At 39.2% G+C, this 14,885-nt stretch overlaps 1 protein-coding gene across 4 annotated transcripts in view; it reads left to right on the top strand.

Moving 5' to 3' along the window:
* The window catches only part of MALT1 (MALT1 paracaspase), an 81,595-nt gene extending 66,936 nt beyond the window's left edge, over nt 1-14,659 (top strand). For all 4 annotated transcript variants that reach the window (XM_073343639.1, XM_073343640.1, XM_073343637.2 and 1 more), the window contains 5 exons: nt 3,759-3,886; nt 6,557-6,706; nt 8,242-8,399; nt 9,954-10,079; nt 11,450-14,659. In XM_073343639.1, the coding sequence (XP_073199740.1) occupies nt 3,759-3,886; nt 6,557-6,706; nt 8,242-8,399; nt 9,954-10,079; nt 11,450-11,899 (1,012 nt within the window). In that variant the 3' untranslated portion in view covers nt 11,900-14,659. The remainder of the gene's footprint in view (nt 1-3,758; nt 3,887-6,556; nt 6,707-8,241; nt 8,400-9,953; nt 10,080-11,449) is intronic.
* Nucleotides 14,660-14,885: the final 226 nt, after the last annotated feature.

Below are 14,885 nucleotides of genomic sequence, written 5' to 3' on the forward strand. Positions count from 1 at the left end.
CAACATTTTTATGGCTGACTTAGAATAACGCTTCCTCAGCTCTCGTCCCCTAATGCCCCTACTCTACTTGCGCTATATTGATGACATCTTCATCATCTAGACCCATGAAAAAGAAGCCCTTGAGGAATTCCACCATGATTTCAACAATTTCCATCCCACCATCAACCTCAGCCTGGACCAGTCCACATGAGATCCATTTCCTGGACACTACAGTGCTAATAAGTGATGGTCACATAAACGCTACCCTATACCGGAAACCTACTGACCGCTATTCCTACCTACATGCCTCCAGCTTTCATCCAGACCACACCACACGATCCATTGTCTACAGCCAAGCTCTACGATACAACCGCATTTGCTCCAACCCCTCAGACAGAGACAAACACCTACAAGATCTCTATCAAGCATTCTTACAACTACAAAACCCACCTGCTGAAGTGAAGAAACAAATTGACAGAGCCAGAAGAGTACCCAGAAGTCACCTACTACAGGACAGGCCCAACAAAGATAATAATAGAATGCCACTAGCCATCATCTTCAGCCCCCAACTAAAACCTCTCCAACGCATTATCAAGGATCTACAACCTATCCTGAAGGACGACCCATCACTCTCACAAATCTTGGGAGACAGGCCAGTACTTGCCTACAGACAGCCCCCCAACCTGAAGCAAATACTCACCAGCAACTACACGCCACACAACAGAACCACTAACCCAAGAACCTATCCTTGCAACAAAGCCCATTGCCAACTGTGCCCACATATCTATTCATGGGACACCATCATAGGGCCTAATCACATCAGCCACACTATCAGAAGCTCGTTTACCTGCACATCTACCAATGTGATATATGCCATCATGTGCCAGCAATGCCCCTCTGCCATGTACATTGGTCAAACTGGACAGTCTCTACGTAAAAGAATAAATGGACACAAATCAGATGTCAAGACTTATAACATTCATAAACCAGTCGGAAAATACTTCAATCTCTCTGGTCACTCGATTTCTGATCTCAAAGTGAGTATCCTTCAACAAAAAAACTTTGAAAACGGACTCCAACGAGAGATTGCTGAATTGGAATTAATTTGCAAACTGGATACAATTAACTTAGGCTTGAATAGAGACTGGGAGTGGTTGAGTCATTTTACTAAGTGAAACTATTTCCCCTTGTTTATTCCCCCCCCCCCCCCGCCCCCACTGTTACTCAGATGTTCTTGTTAACTCCTGGAAATGTGCTGGAAATGGCCCACCTTGATTTTCACTTCAAAAGGTTTTCTCTCCCCCCACCCCACTCTCCTGCTGGTAATAGCTCATCTTAAGTGATCACTCTCCTTACAATGTATATTTTTTCATGGTCTGTGTGTATATATAAATTCTCCTCACTGTACTTTCCACTTTATGCATCCGATGAAGTGAGCTGTAGCTCACGAAAGCTTATGCTCAGATAAATTGGTTAGTCTCTAAGGTGCCACAAGTACTCCTTTTCTTTTTGCGAATACAGACTAACACGGCTGCTACTCTGAAACCTGTAACCACAAAAGAGACCCTTTGGCAAGGTATGGGGGGCTTCAAAGACTCACCTTTCAGAGCCCATATTGGAGACAGTTGGGTGATATCCAGTAAGTTTGTTAGCATGCATGTGGGTTCTTTTCTTGTATTGAATGTTTTCTCTAATGATTATACTTAAGAATAAAATAGGCTTGCATAGGAAGTGCTGTGTGGTAACTCATAACTGTGGCAATTGCACTGTTCACCGTCTCTGAGGACAAAGACAAAGCAGATGTGCTTAGGCAGTCTGACTTTTCTGGGGAATTCACAGTATAATCCGAGAGCTATGCAATCTGGAAATAGCCTGGTCAGGAGGAAGTGAGATGCATGTCTCCACCCAAGAGAGGAGACAGCCAGGGGAGCCTGAAGCTGAGAGTGAGGGCCCTTGCTGGACTATAGAGGGGGAATATAGATGTAGTTGCCCTGAACTATGACATATGTGTCATTTCTTACTATAGCCATTTTGGTACCAGGACATACCAGAGACACGGTGGGCGAGATAATATCTTTTATTGGACCAACTTCTGCTGAGCTCTATAGAGCTCAAAAGCTTGTTTCAGTTAGAGCTATTACTAGGGCTCTACCAAATTCATGGTCCATTTTGGTCAATTTCACGGTCATAAGATTTTTAAAATTGTAAATTTCATTATTTCCGGTAATTAAATCTGAAATTTCACTGTGTTGTAATTTTAGGGGTCATGACCCATAAAGAAGTTGTGGGGGTCACAAGGTCATTGTAGGGGGGGTGTTACAGTACTGCTACCCTTACTTTTGCACGGCTGCTGGCGGCAGCCCTGTCTTCAGAGCCGGGCAGCTGGAGAGCGGTGGCTGCTGGCTGGGAGCCCAGCTCTGAAGGCAGAGCCACGGCCAGCAGCAGCACAGAAGTAAGGATGGCATTGTATGGTATTGCCACCCTTCCTTCTGCACTGCTGCTGGTGGGGCACTGCCTTCAGAGCTGGCTTGCCTCTTTAACAGCCTCCGCTCTCCAGCTGCCCGGATCTGAAGGCAGCGCAGAAGTAAGGGTGGCAATACTGCTACCCCCCCCGCCCCAAAATCACCTTGGTGTCTCCTGTGAAATCTGTGTGTAGTATAGGGTAAAAGCACACAAAAGACGAGATTTCACGGGGGTGTGGACGAGGCCAGATTTCACAGTCTGTGATGCCTTTTTCTTGGCTGTGAGTTGGTAGGGCCCGAGATATTACATTACCCAATCTGTTCCTCACATGGATTCAGAACTTTTTTGTGTTGTATAAACTTACTTTATGAAGATATACATTTCAAGGTAGGTTTCAGAGTAGCAGCCGTGTTAGTCTGTATCCGTAAAAAGAAAAGGAGTACTTGTGGCACCTTAGAGACTAACAAATTTATTTGAGCATAAGCTTTCGTGAGCTACAGCTCACTTCATAAAGCTTATGCTCTAATAAATTTGTTAGTCTCTAAGGTGCCACAAGTACTCCTTTTCTTATTTCAAGGTAGTGGAGCAACAGAAACCCAAAGGAATTGGTGGCTTTACCCATATCACTGCCATCTTAACACAAAGACTACAACTCCAGTGTCTGAGGGGACAGAGAAGTACAAACTGTGTAGTTTAACTTTTACTGAGTGTCAGAACAAATTTAAATTTACATATATGTTTTACAATAAAATAAATGGGTTTCGTTATCTGAGCTACAGCACTTAGACTGGTTGCAAGCTCTTCTTCCTGTGGCTTGCAAAGAACAAAGTTAATTCTGTAATTGCAGTATTTTGAAGTGGTTGTATAAAGTTTAGATTAGCAGTTTCAGGATAGCACCCTACTATTGTGGATTTAATATGGCAAATGCAAAAGCATTCAGCTGGTAAGTGGTCAAGAGTTTTACCAAACTAGGAGGTATTAATGGAATTTGTACTGGCACATTTTTCGGGCACTGCTTTGGGACTGTCCTCCAAGATAATTTGTTCAAGGAGCAATAATACTTTAGGTTGATCTTGCCTCATTTCTGTGATTTGATAGTAAATATGAAAGCTTCACAAATTAATTGTTTGTAAAGGTATATTGCATTTCTGTGAAGACCCAGATTGACTAGGTTCTAAATACAACTTAGTCTTCATACAGCAGTTCCTTATTTCATGCAGCATTCCTCTCACATTCATACGTCTTGTAAAATATTACTAATTATCATTGTCTCTCTCTTTTTTGCTCTTATATTTATTATGTATTATACTTTAAAGATGCCAAGGAGCAGAAGCTTTTGAAATTCAGCACTCTGGGTTAGCCAATGGGATTTTCATGAAGTTCTTGAAGGAACGCATGTTAGAGGACAAGAAGATTACTGTGCTACTTGATGAAGTTGCAGAAGGTGAAAGCAACCTACATTTTAACTTCCCTTAGCTCCCAGTTTTCCAAAAAAAAAAATCCTTTTTTTCTTATCTAAAACTCCTCTTTTACACAGAGTGTTCTTCACTTCCTTCTCTAAATTCTTATTACTGCACTGTGTAAACCCACCATCAAAATGCAGCTACCTCTTGTGTAAAACCTGAAACATCTTAATAAAGACCCCTTTCTGTAAGCTGATATTAGCTCCTGTAGGATGCAGGGTGCTATACGTTCAAATGTACTTTGTTGTATGATGGAATTTGTATTTCATTTGTTGCTTCAAAAGCTTGGTATTGAAGCATGTTTAAGGCTTTCCATACAGGAAAATCTTCAAGTGCATGAAGGAAAAAGCATGTTTAATATCTAATATTTCTGAACGTGGCTAGGGTTTAATATGCAAGAAAAAGTGCTTTCATTTTCACTTATTATTTCAAGTGAGACAGAATTGGCATATATATACACGTTTATCTTGGAAGCATTTCAGAAGCACCCCTTACCATAATAGCCCTGCTATTGATGAGCCACTATAATATGGCATTCATACTGCTTATTTGAAATTTTTGTGAGTATGCAACTCTCATGAGAGTTTACAGATGATTATATGGTCACGAAAATCACTCTCCTTTGTCATGTGATCTCTGGATGTGACTGCTAGCCCAATTGACTTGTCTGGAGACAAACTAATTAGGCTTGAATTCTGTGGGTCATATACAGTATTAATACCACATCTGTTGGCATAACCATTATTTACTGACTAGACTACAATGGAGGACCCTATTCATCATTTGTCACTCAGGCAGAACTCCCTGTGTTGTTGATGGGAGTATTGCCTGGGTGAAGAGTGCTGAAGAAAATGTCTTAGTTTAGAGTGAGCATTCTCTCAAAGCATAGAAGAGTAGACAAGAGCATTTACATGATGGATTATATACACTGATGTCTTTTTTTTTTTTTTGTACATAAATTCACTGGCTTTCCATTAAAAATATTGTCCAGGTCTCCCAACAGCTGGAGACTTAAAGTCTGTATAATGGGCCACATTCTGCTGTCAATTACACTCAGTCAGGGTACAGGGTTGTAAGTGAAGACAGAATTTGGCTCGGTGTGCATATCTGACAAGGATTCATAAATCAGAAAAGTCCAAACCAGATATCAAATATGCAACCAAATTGGTTTGCTGTTGACAAGACAGACTGTAGAAAATGTGTTAGAAAAGTTAAAACAATTCAGTTTTAACGTGCCAGCGCTATAGGGAGAAAAAGGAAATTATGATGATTGTGTGACTAGCTGCAGCATAAACACATACAGTGCACATGTACTGCATGATTAACAATTTTGCCACCACCAATTGAGGTATGACTCACCCATTTGACTAGAGTGTGGATCCATGGATGATAGTTACTTTTCAGTTACTACTTCCTTGCCTCTCTTGCATTTTCCCCCCACCTGGCTTATCTTCTATTTAACTAGATATGAAAATATGGAATGATAGGTCATTGTTTTAATATTTTTATTAAGTTTCATGACCAGCTTTGTACATGTACAGGACTATTATAAGAATATCTTGACTACTATTCAAGACAAATAAGAGTTTTAGCTATAAATCTTAAAATGATCACAAACTTCAGGATTTCAGCTGTGTGTGAGTTTGTGTGAGGGAATATGTAGGAGTCTTTTCTTAATGTACAGCATTTCACAGCTGACTAGGTGCTATCATAGAGTGTCTTTCCCTGACATCAGAAATTTTATTACTACAGCTTACTATTTTAACACTTACATAGCTACAAATGTGGACACAGTGCACAGAACGAAGATACAGGGTCTGTTTCATCTCTCATGCTGGTTGGAATTTTAAAATAACTATACTGAAGTTAATGGGTTCACACCCATGTAAGTGAGAAGAGAATGAGGCACATCTTTTCTCCTTGAGGATGTTAAAGTCCAAGTTATGTATGGGTCACGACCCTGTGAAGGATGCAATCAGGTAAAGTGATAGAGCTATTAACTATTGTCGGAAACAGCATATTGGACTAGATCAATGGTTCTCAAACTATTATACTGGTGACCCCTTTTACGTAGCAAGCCTCTGATCACGTATGGCAAAGGTGACATTCCAAAGGAAAATACATAGACCACTGTTCAGTAATGTATATATAATGTTTAATCCCAAACTTGAATAGTCCAGATATATGAATTCATGATTTATAAACCTTGATTTTAATTCAAATCACTCTTTAGCTATTGGTCTTAATCTTGTGCACAGCAAAAACCATCTGGAGAAAAAAAAGTGAGCTTAGAGTTGTTTCATTTAAATGTATAGGCCTCCATTCAGCAAAGCACTGAAGAATGTGACTGAATAAGCTTAATGTTAGTCGTGTTCTTCAGTACCTTGCTGCATCAGGGCCATACTGAAGATTTTTTTTAAATGTGGAGGCATGTAGAAAATAGACGCAGAAAAAATTGTTCTCCTAAGACATCTTGCGTGCTGCATTTCAGCTTTGAGTGAATTTGAATAGCCAATCACTAAACCTCCCTGATAGTGAGTTCATCATTGGAATGTGGTCACAACCATAACCATAATGCCAATGATGTAGCTGCTTTAATTATAATTTCAGCAGCTTTGATTCCTGCAAAACTATTTGCATCTTATCTTTAGATATGGGTAAATGTCACCTTACCAAAGGCAAGCAGGCTTTGGAGATTCGCAGCAGTTTATCTGAGAAGAGAGCATTAACTGATCCCATTCAGCAAACAGGATCATCTGCAGAGTCCCTGGCACGGAACTTACAGTGGGCCAAAGCTCATGGTACAGTAAACTCTCTTCCAAAAGATCACCCTTTCAAGATGTTAATTTCATTATTAATTCTTTCTCACTTGATATGCGTAAATAATTCAATTGAAAATATATGTGGGCGTAGTGTCTAGTCCTTACTATTGCTTTTTTCACTGGCTATAATATACCGTGTAGAAATGTACCCAAGGAACAGAATTCAGAGGACTGTTCAGATCTTGGAGGTTTTTGCTTGGGTTTATCTCTGGATGAAATTGTTATGGAACAATATGGGATGTTAAATTCACTTCATAGGAAGTAACTTCCAGAGCAGCATACCAGACATTATCCCTGACTTATTTTTTTTAAGCAAGAATATTCTCATTTTTTTTTCTGATAGGTTTGAATGTGGTACTGAATTGTCTGTAATGTATTTGAGCAGAAGATTAGTAGTCTAAGTTTTTCTTTCCTCTCTAATCCCTTTGCCACTTTTACAAATTTACAGATTGAATAGGTGCTCAAATAAAACTGGGCACCTAACTCCTATTTGTGTCTTTACCGTATTCTCCCTTATATATCATCCCTGGGTCTTTTTTTTTTTTTTTTTTAAATCACTGCACAGCATAGAGAAATGTGCTGGTTCTAATATCAGAACCAGAGATTTCGGGTTTTTTCAGTCACTATGCAGATTCCTAGTCAGTCCACTGCATTTTTTCCTTTTTATTTTTGGCCTTGTTCCATGCATAGGAAAATATCCACAAAGCCTTTTGGGCCACCAAAGACTTAGGCCTGGTCTAAACAGTCTTCCCCCCACTTCCCTCCCATCCCCCCGGTACTGACATTACTATTTCAGTTAGGGTTGTTCATTTGTTTGTTTTTTTTAACTGATATATAAATAAAGTTTATTCCCCTTCCTGTGTGCTAAGGATGCCAGTATAACCATGTAAATACTAAGGGGATTGTATTGCTTTAACTATAATGGTGTAGTTGAAGTGATACCACGTTACTGTGTAAACAAGCTAACTTGTCTGGATCAAGCACTTTCAGTATAGAGGCTAAATCGGCATCACTGTGTCACTCAGGTGTGTGACTGATGTCGCTATGCCAACAGCCCCTCCAGTGCGGACACAGTTATATCAATAGAAGACGCTTTCATCAACATGATTTGGGGAGGAAGCATTCCTACACTGACAGAAAAAACCCTTCTGTCAGCATAAGCTGTATCTGTACTACAAGGCTCTGCCAGTCTAGCTCCACCAGTATTGTGTAATCACATCCTTACTCATGTAAAATGTTCTAGTTGCACCCCATTTGGAAAGGAGCCTGTAAGGTGTGGGTTGAAGAGGTAGCTCACTGGCACAGGGTATGCCATTTATTGTTTTCTACCTACAGCACCTAGCAAATGAGGTCCCTGCCAGATTGTCTTCTAGTCACTACCACAATATAAATGTTTAATGATAGTAATAGGAAGGGAGGAGAATGTCCTTTTAGATCGCTAAAACAATGGCAGACGCATGTTAGGCTTTCATGAAAATATTTTAAACCTGTTTATCCAAAATACTTATTTGCAGAACTTCCAGAAAGTATGTATCTGGACTTTAAGTGTGGTGTTCAGATTCAGCTGGGGTTCGCAGCCGAATTTTCCAACGTCATGATCATCTACACAAGGATAGTAAAGAAACCTCCTGAAATACTAGTTTGCAAAGCGTATGTTACAGACTTCCCACTTGTAAGTGTTTCCTATTTGTGTTTCATGATTGCTCTGTATTTAAATTAATGGTTGTCTGCTTCTGCTCTTGTGCCAGACTACACCTTCTGGGAAAAAAAATTCAAATTTGAATTCTGAACCAAGCAGGATGCATATATAAAACAAATCTTATGATCTTGTTGAAACTCTCTTCTTTCCCTTCCCTTCACATCCTGATTTCTATTACTTGTTACATCTAAATTAGGCCTGATCCTGCAAGGTGCTAAATGCCTGCAGTCCTTATTGAAAGGATCAGTCGCTTAGGCCACGGTCCTACAAGTCACCTCATACAGGTGCACTACGACTCTCATGGATCCCCACTGAAGTCACCATAGCTGGAGAGCAGTGAATTGCAGGATTGAACCTTAAATTATAAACTCCTTAGGGCAGGAGCCTTGTTTTCTTATTCCTTCCAAGTGCCTAGCATGGTGCTTTCTAAATAATGATTGAAAAGAGAATTACGTATTTGTGAATTAACATATTAAATAAGTGTCCTTCTCTCCTACAGTGCTGTTACTATAGTAGTATATAGTATATTGTGAAGTGTTCAGCCCACCTGGTATTACAAGAGTATGAAGACAATACACTCTAAGGCCTTGATCTTGCAATAAGAAGTGCATGATCAGAGCCCCGTTGAGATCAATGGCTCTGCATGGGCATCGGGTATCTGCCTGTATAGATCCAAAGACCCAATCAGGGCCTTAGCAGGCAAAGTACAGAAGAAAGTGAGGGAGTGGGATGCAGCTGAAAGCCAAGATTCTAAGTAATAAAGTTTAGTGTGCATCTTATTGGGTTCCACATTTTTTTGTTCTGACTCGTTTATTTCATTATTTTTACTTCCCTGAGAGGGGCACAAGGGCACCCTGGCATCTTGGAAGAAATAGTGTTTTAATTTGAATTTATCAAAACGTACTAATTGTATAGCAGCTTTAGAACAATTGTACTCTGAAAATGACACATTTAAGGGAAACTAATCAATTGTTCTAATGCTACCTTAGTATACTCAAATCTAGAAGAGGAAAGCTCTATTTTTGTATACTATTAGCTATGGTAATGGATAGCAGTCCAGCTGCTTGTGACAGCACCCTGAGTTTTGACCTCTTGGTTTGGAGTGGAACAATTATGACTAGGGAGAGGAGGAGATGAAAAGGGAGGGAAACAAAACTTGCACGTTGTTTTTAGTTGTAAGAAATGGGGAAGGAGTCCGCCTGGAGTTGCATTTTAGGAAGACAAGAGATGAAACACAAACAACTACTCCAACTTGTGACTGATGATGAATTAGGCAGCCTAGGTGACTCTCTCTAATATTCATTGAATCTTATATGCAGAATCTTTTCGTTAAGAAAAGGAAAAACACTATTTTTTTTAGTTTTAAATTTTAATAAATTGTGTAGAAACAAGTTGTACATTGAACTCAAATCTTAAGCTACTTCACATAAAATCCAAATGTTCCTTTTTATTTTCCTTTTCACATTGTTCTACTCGTTTTTTATACCTACAACTTATTTCTCACTTTTTTTTTTTTTTTTGCAACAGGACTTGGATATAGATCCTAAAGAGGCAAATAAAGGGACTCCTGAGGAAACTGGCAGCTATTTAGTATCAAAGGATCTTCCCAAACACTGTCTCTACACTAGACTAAGTTCACTGCAGAAACTAAAGGTGGTTAATACATTTGTTTATACAGTACAGGTTAATCATGCTGCTTCACAACTCCAGTAAAAGAGCTGGATTCTATATGTATATGTATATTTTCAGTAATTGCCCAAAGCATGCTTGCTCATTTAAACATTTATTCTAGGGGCTTAGAAAACGAATGGCTAAGAGCACACTTCAGTGACTTGGCTCTGTAGCTGGCAGACTGAAAATATGTTCCAAAGAGACAGCCAAAGAATATGAAATCATATTATTTCACAAGTCCCTTTTAAACACAGCTCTGGAAAATGTGCCCTATAGGTTGAGAAGATTGATTGACTTCTCTGGAGGAATCACAGCACCTTGTACATATCATGTTTCCATGTCTATTTGCTCACTAAGCGTGATGCCTTAAAGCAGAGCCATAAGTTGAGATCATTAGTAAAAAGTGGAAATGTTATAAATAATCTCTTTACAATCCAGCCTGTGCCCTTGAACCCATCGTGTTTTAAAGCACGCTCACTTTGCATAGTTAAATGTTGCTGTTAAAGGATCAGAAGTGGACTGTAGCATTTTCAGGACTTTAGCATCTCTGCTGCATATGATCTACTGTATCTACTTTCCAATACATTGTGCCAGAGGGTACCACGAACACTTCTAGAAATTGCAAAAAATTGGAGTGTTTGTGGAGGTGGGTGGGATGAAGAGTGCCATACTGACGAGTGCTTTCTTATCCTGCTGCTAGCAGGTTTATAAATCAGGATCACCCATGAGTTAGTGTTACCCTAAAACCCTATATTCATTTAAGCAAGGTGCAAATGGCACCTTCATACTCTTATTTCTTTTGTGGCAGAAAGATGTTGCTGAATTGGGTTACTTAAAATTCAAATGAAATTTGGAGGGGAAGAGAGAAATCATCCCACGACTATATCTGCAGTACTCCTCCCAGTGCTTTTGTAGTTGTTTCATTAACAGAATTTCACCCACAGAGTGACAGGGGAAAGTGTTTCCTGATAAGGAAACAGCTAGTGCTCTGATACATGGTTGAGGGGAAAGGATTTGGGGACAAGAGGTCTCTGGATGTTAAGCTTGAGCTATATTTAAACACAGTATGAAGTTAGTGTGCAAAATTTTGCAATGAGTTTACATCTTTTCAGCCTCTTTGATTTCAGTGAGAGTGTGCTGAATGTAAATCAGTGCAGAATTTGGCCCTGTGTGTGTCGTATACATTTAACTGCAAGGCTTATAGCACTTCAGCAATTATGCTTATTATATGTCTATTTGTTACTGTACTTAAAATGTGTTAATTGCTACCTCAGACAAATAATCACCTTTTAATATTTTTATTTTACTCTGTTTTTGAGGGGAGAAGTAATTTTATTGTCTGTCATTCACAGGAGCACTTGATCTTCACAGTTTGTCTGCATTATGAATATCCAGGAATAGATGATTCCTTGGATGAAAGGAAGGAAGTTAATGTTGGGAAGCCTCTTATTGCTAAATTAGGCATTCATCATGGATTTAAGAAAAATTGTTGCATGTCTAACAGACCTTTCCATACCCAAGCATCCACTCCTGTGGCAGCTGAATACTACCTCTCTCCTAATCACTGTCAACCAAATTCCTACCCAGGTGTTCACCATCCAAACTCTGCTCATTCAGATCATTTCAGGCAGCCAGAAGCATGCCATTGCAATGGGACTTTGAATGTGCTAACTTCAAGACAAGAAGCATGGACTTACTCATCCCACATAAGAGAGAATAATATACCAGTAGAGACGACTGATGACACTGTTGACCTGGGATTCAGCTTCTCCAACAGCCTCAGATTATCTAAAAAGCAGTAACTACCATCTCTGCAGAATGTGCAGGAGCATCAATCCTGGGCTAAAGCACTCCAGCGCTGATTGTACATTCTCTGCAGTGTGTTCATGTTTTGAGAGAAGGTGTACTGGGAATTGTGGGTTGGGTATGGGTTAGTACATTTTCTCCTTGGAAACTTCTCAGATCCAAAGAGACAAGAATGGAATATAAACTAATTTTTCGCTCCTGAATTTTTTTCAGCAGTGAAGACAGGTGTGGGGTAATCATGGGGAGCTGGTGGCAGGAGAGGTGGGGTGGAGAGAAGCGTGAGCTGGGTACATGGGAACCCCACAGGAGCTAACCAGCAGGCACGCTGTTGTTGTCTGCAACTGTGCCAGCCAGAAAAAGAACAGAGCAGCAAGCGTGTAGCATTGAGAGGAAGTTGCATGTTTGTGGTGGGGAGGAGATGCACAGCAGAGGCCTTGTTCTTGTATCACAGGCTCTCTAGGAATACTGAAGCCTTGGTCTCCTCAGCTGTTCCTGACATGTCTATAATGACACATCCATCTTAAAAGGCTTGCATAATGGACCTGTTTCTAATCTTGATTTTTAGTTTACGAAGGGATCAGTTTTCCTGTGCAAAAACAAAATGGAAAAAATAGCAGTTGGAGAAGAGAGGGAGAGGGAAAGCAGTAAAAGGAATGTCCACATTAATGAAACTAAGCTATATGTGTACTTTATAAATGTAATTAAAATAGCATAGTAATCACTAAATGATAAATAGATTTTTAGACTTTCCTGTTCTAACCTGCACCATCAGTTGAGTTTAACATTCTGATTTTCTATTTATTTAAAAAATGGGAACTTCCATTTCTTTAAAATGTTTGTGTGCAAGCAGGGCATGTAATACCATTCATAAATTCCAAGAGTAATCGGGTACCATTATGATCATCTCGTCTGACCTCCTTTATAATACAGGACATAGAACTTCCCCAAAATAACTCCTGTTTGAACTAGAATATGTCTTAAAAAAAAATCCATTTGTGATCTTAAATTTGTCTGTGATGGAGAATCTACCTTAGCCTTTGATAAATTGTTTCAGTGGTTAATTGCCGTCACTGTTTAAAATTTTGCACCTTATTTCCAGTCTGAATTTGTCTAGCTTTAACTTCCAAATGTTAGATCTTGTTATAACTGCTAGACTGAAGAGCCCATTATCAAATATCTGTTCCCCAGGTAGATACTTATAGACTGTGATGAAGTAATCCCTTAACCTTCTCTTTGTTAAACAACACAGATTGAGCTCCTTGAGTCTATCACTGTAAGGCTTGTTTTGTAATGCTTTAATCATTCTCATGTTCTTTTGTGAGCCCTCTCCAATTTATCAACATCCTTCCGTGGAACTTTGATGTCCAGTGCTTAGAAGAAATCAACAGATGACTGAAGAGCAGTAGGCTCAAGCTCAATGCAGGAAAGACAAAAGCAATGGTGGTAGGAAAGGGGAAAATGTTTTCAAGAATGGGGAAATAAAGTAATATCGCCAATTGTTAAGGACACTGTACCACAAATCATTGAGGTGGAATGAAGCTACAGAATCCTGATGGATGCCTCACTACAGGTTGTTAGTGGTGAGAAACTCCTTCTTGTACCTTTGGATCAAATATTTGGAAGCTCTTCCAAAGTGTTACTGCTTTGTTGCTAACTGACTTCTGAAGAGATGACAATTTTTAAAATAAGCGTTACCCCATTTGTTGTTTTGGAGTAGAGATATGAGGCTAAATTTAAGCCCTAAATTTGTTTAGCATTAATATAAGCGCACATATAACGTAGAGGCCTATACTCAGTCTGGCAAGACCTGGTAAAAGCAGGAGTAATTTGTGCCTGATGTATGATGGCTGGGTGAGGATTTGAGCTAAAATATGTGAATGATGCTCCTGGACACCAGGCTGTGCTCTGGAATCATACACACGCCTGCTATGTTGTTACAAAAATAGCCCTGCACATTCCCCTCCAGGCCAAAATTAGTTCCTTTCTTATTTTCTAAATAAAAACCTTACCCACAAATGTGAAATCCCCAGCTACCTAATGCAAACTCATCCAAGTGATATGAAGGATTAGAATCTCATCCAAGTCAGGTTGCAAAAGGTGTGAGATACATATGCAGAGGCACTGTTAGGCACCAATCTTGAAATTTACAGTGCACCAGCGTACCCATATGTAGCTTTGTTGATAGGAACAAGATTCTGTCCTGCTTCAGTGAATTGAAGGATCAGGGCCATAGGTTTCATGCTCATTACTAGAACTAAAGCTGCAGGGATTTACCCTTAATTTGATGTGTGGCTGGAAACTAGTTTCAAAGCAATAGGAGATAGGTTTCTAAAGATGTCACAAAATATCTTGGTGCTCTGAAAGTATATTAAATTATGATATCGTTGTTCAAGTGGGTTCTTATCTATGATCATAAATTAGCCTCATTCCTCTCCCGTTGCTAACGGGTTGAGTTGCTGTGCATTTCATTTTTTCCTTTCCACAGTAGATGCAATTATGAAATTTCTGCGTTAGTAAAATTTTTGCAGAACTTCACAATAAATGAAAAGGCAGGAAAAAATAAAGGATGAACCATTGCTTAAGAATAAATGCTTATTGGTCTTGAGAAACTACATTAAAGATTCAATTTAAAATGCTGCACAAGTTTAGGTGGAACACATCCAAGCTTTTCAGATAGGTGGTCATTGAACAAAGATATAGTTTAGAGAGGAGAAGTTAGTCTTGTAATTCTATGGTCCTATTATAAAACAAATTCTGTAATCTGATATTTTGGCTGGAATATTGAGTAGACTACATATGGTAATTCTACATGGTGATGGAAACAATGAATGTCTCTAATCCCACTTGGAAATGGTTAATAGCATTATTGTGTGTAGGTGTTTAATGAAAATCTATAAATTCATCTGTGTTGAAAGATGGCTATTCCCTAGTGTCAGTTATCTCTGTTAATGTATTATTTATTTACTAAATGACAGACAACTT

This window comes from Lepidochelys kempii, chromosome 5 (genome assembly GCF_965140285.1).
Source record: "Lepidochelys kempii isolate rLepKem1 chromosome 5, rLepKem1.hap1, whole genome shotgun sequence".
Classification (NCBI taxonomy): domain Eukaryota; kingdom Metazoa; phylum Chordata; order Testudines; family Cheloniidae; genus Lepidochelys; species Lepidochelys kempii.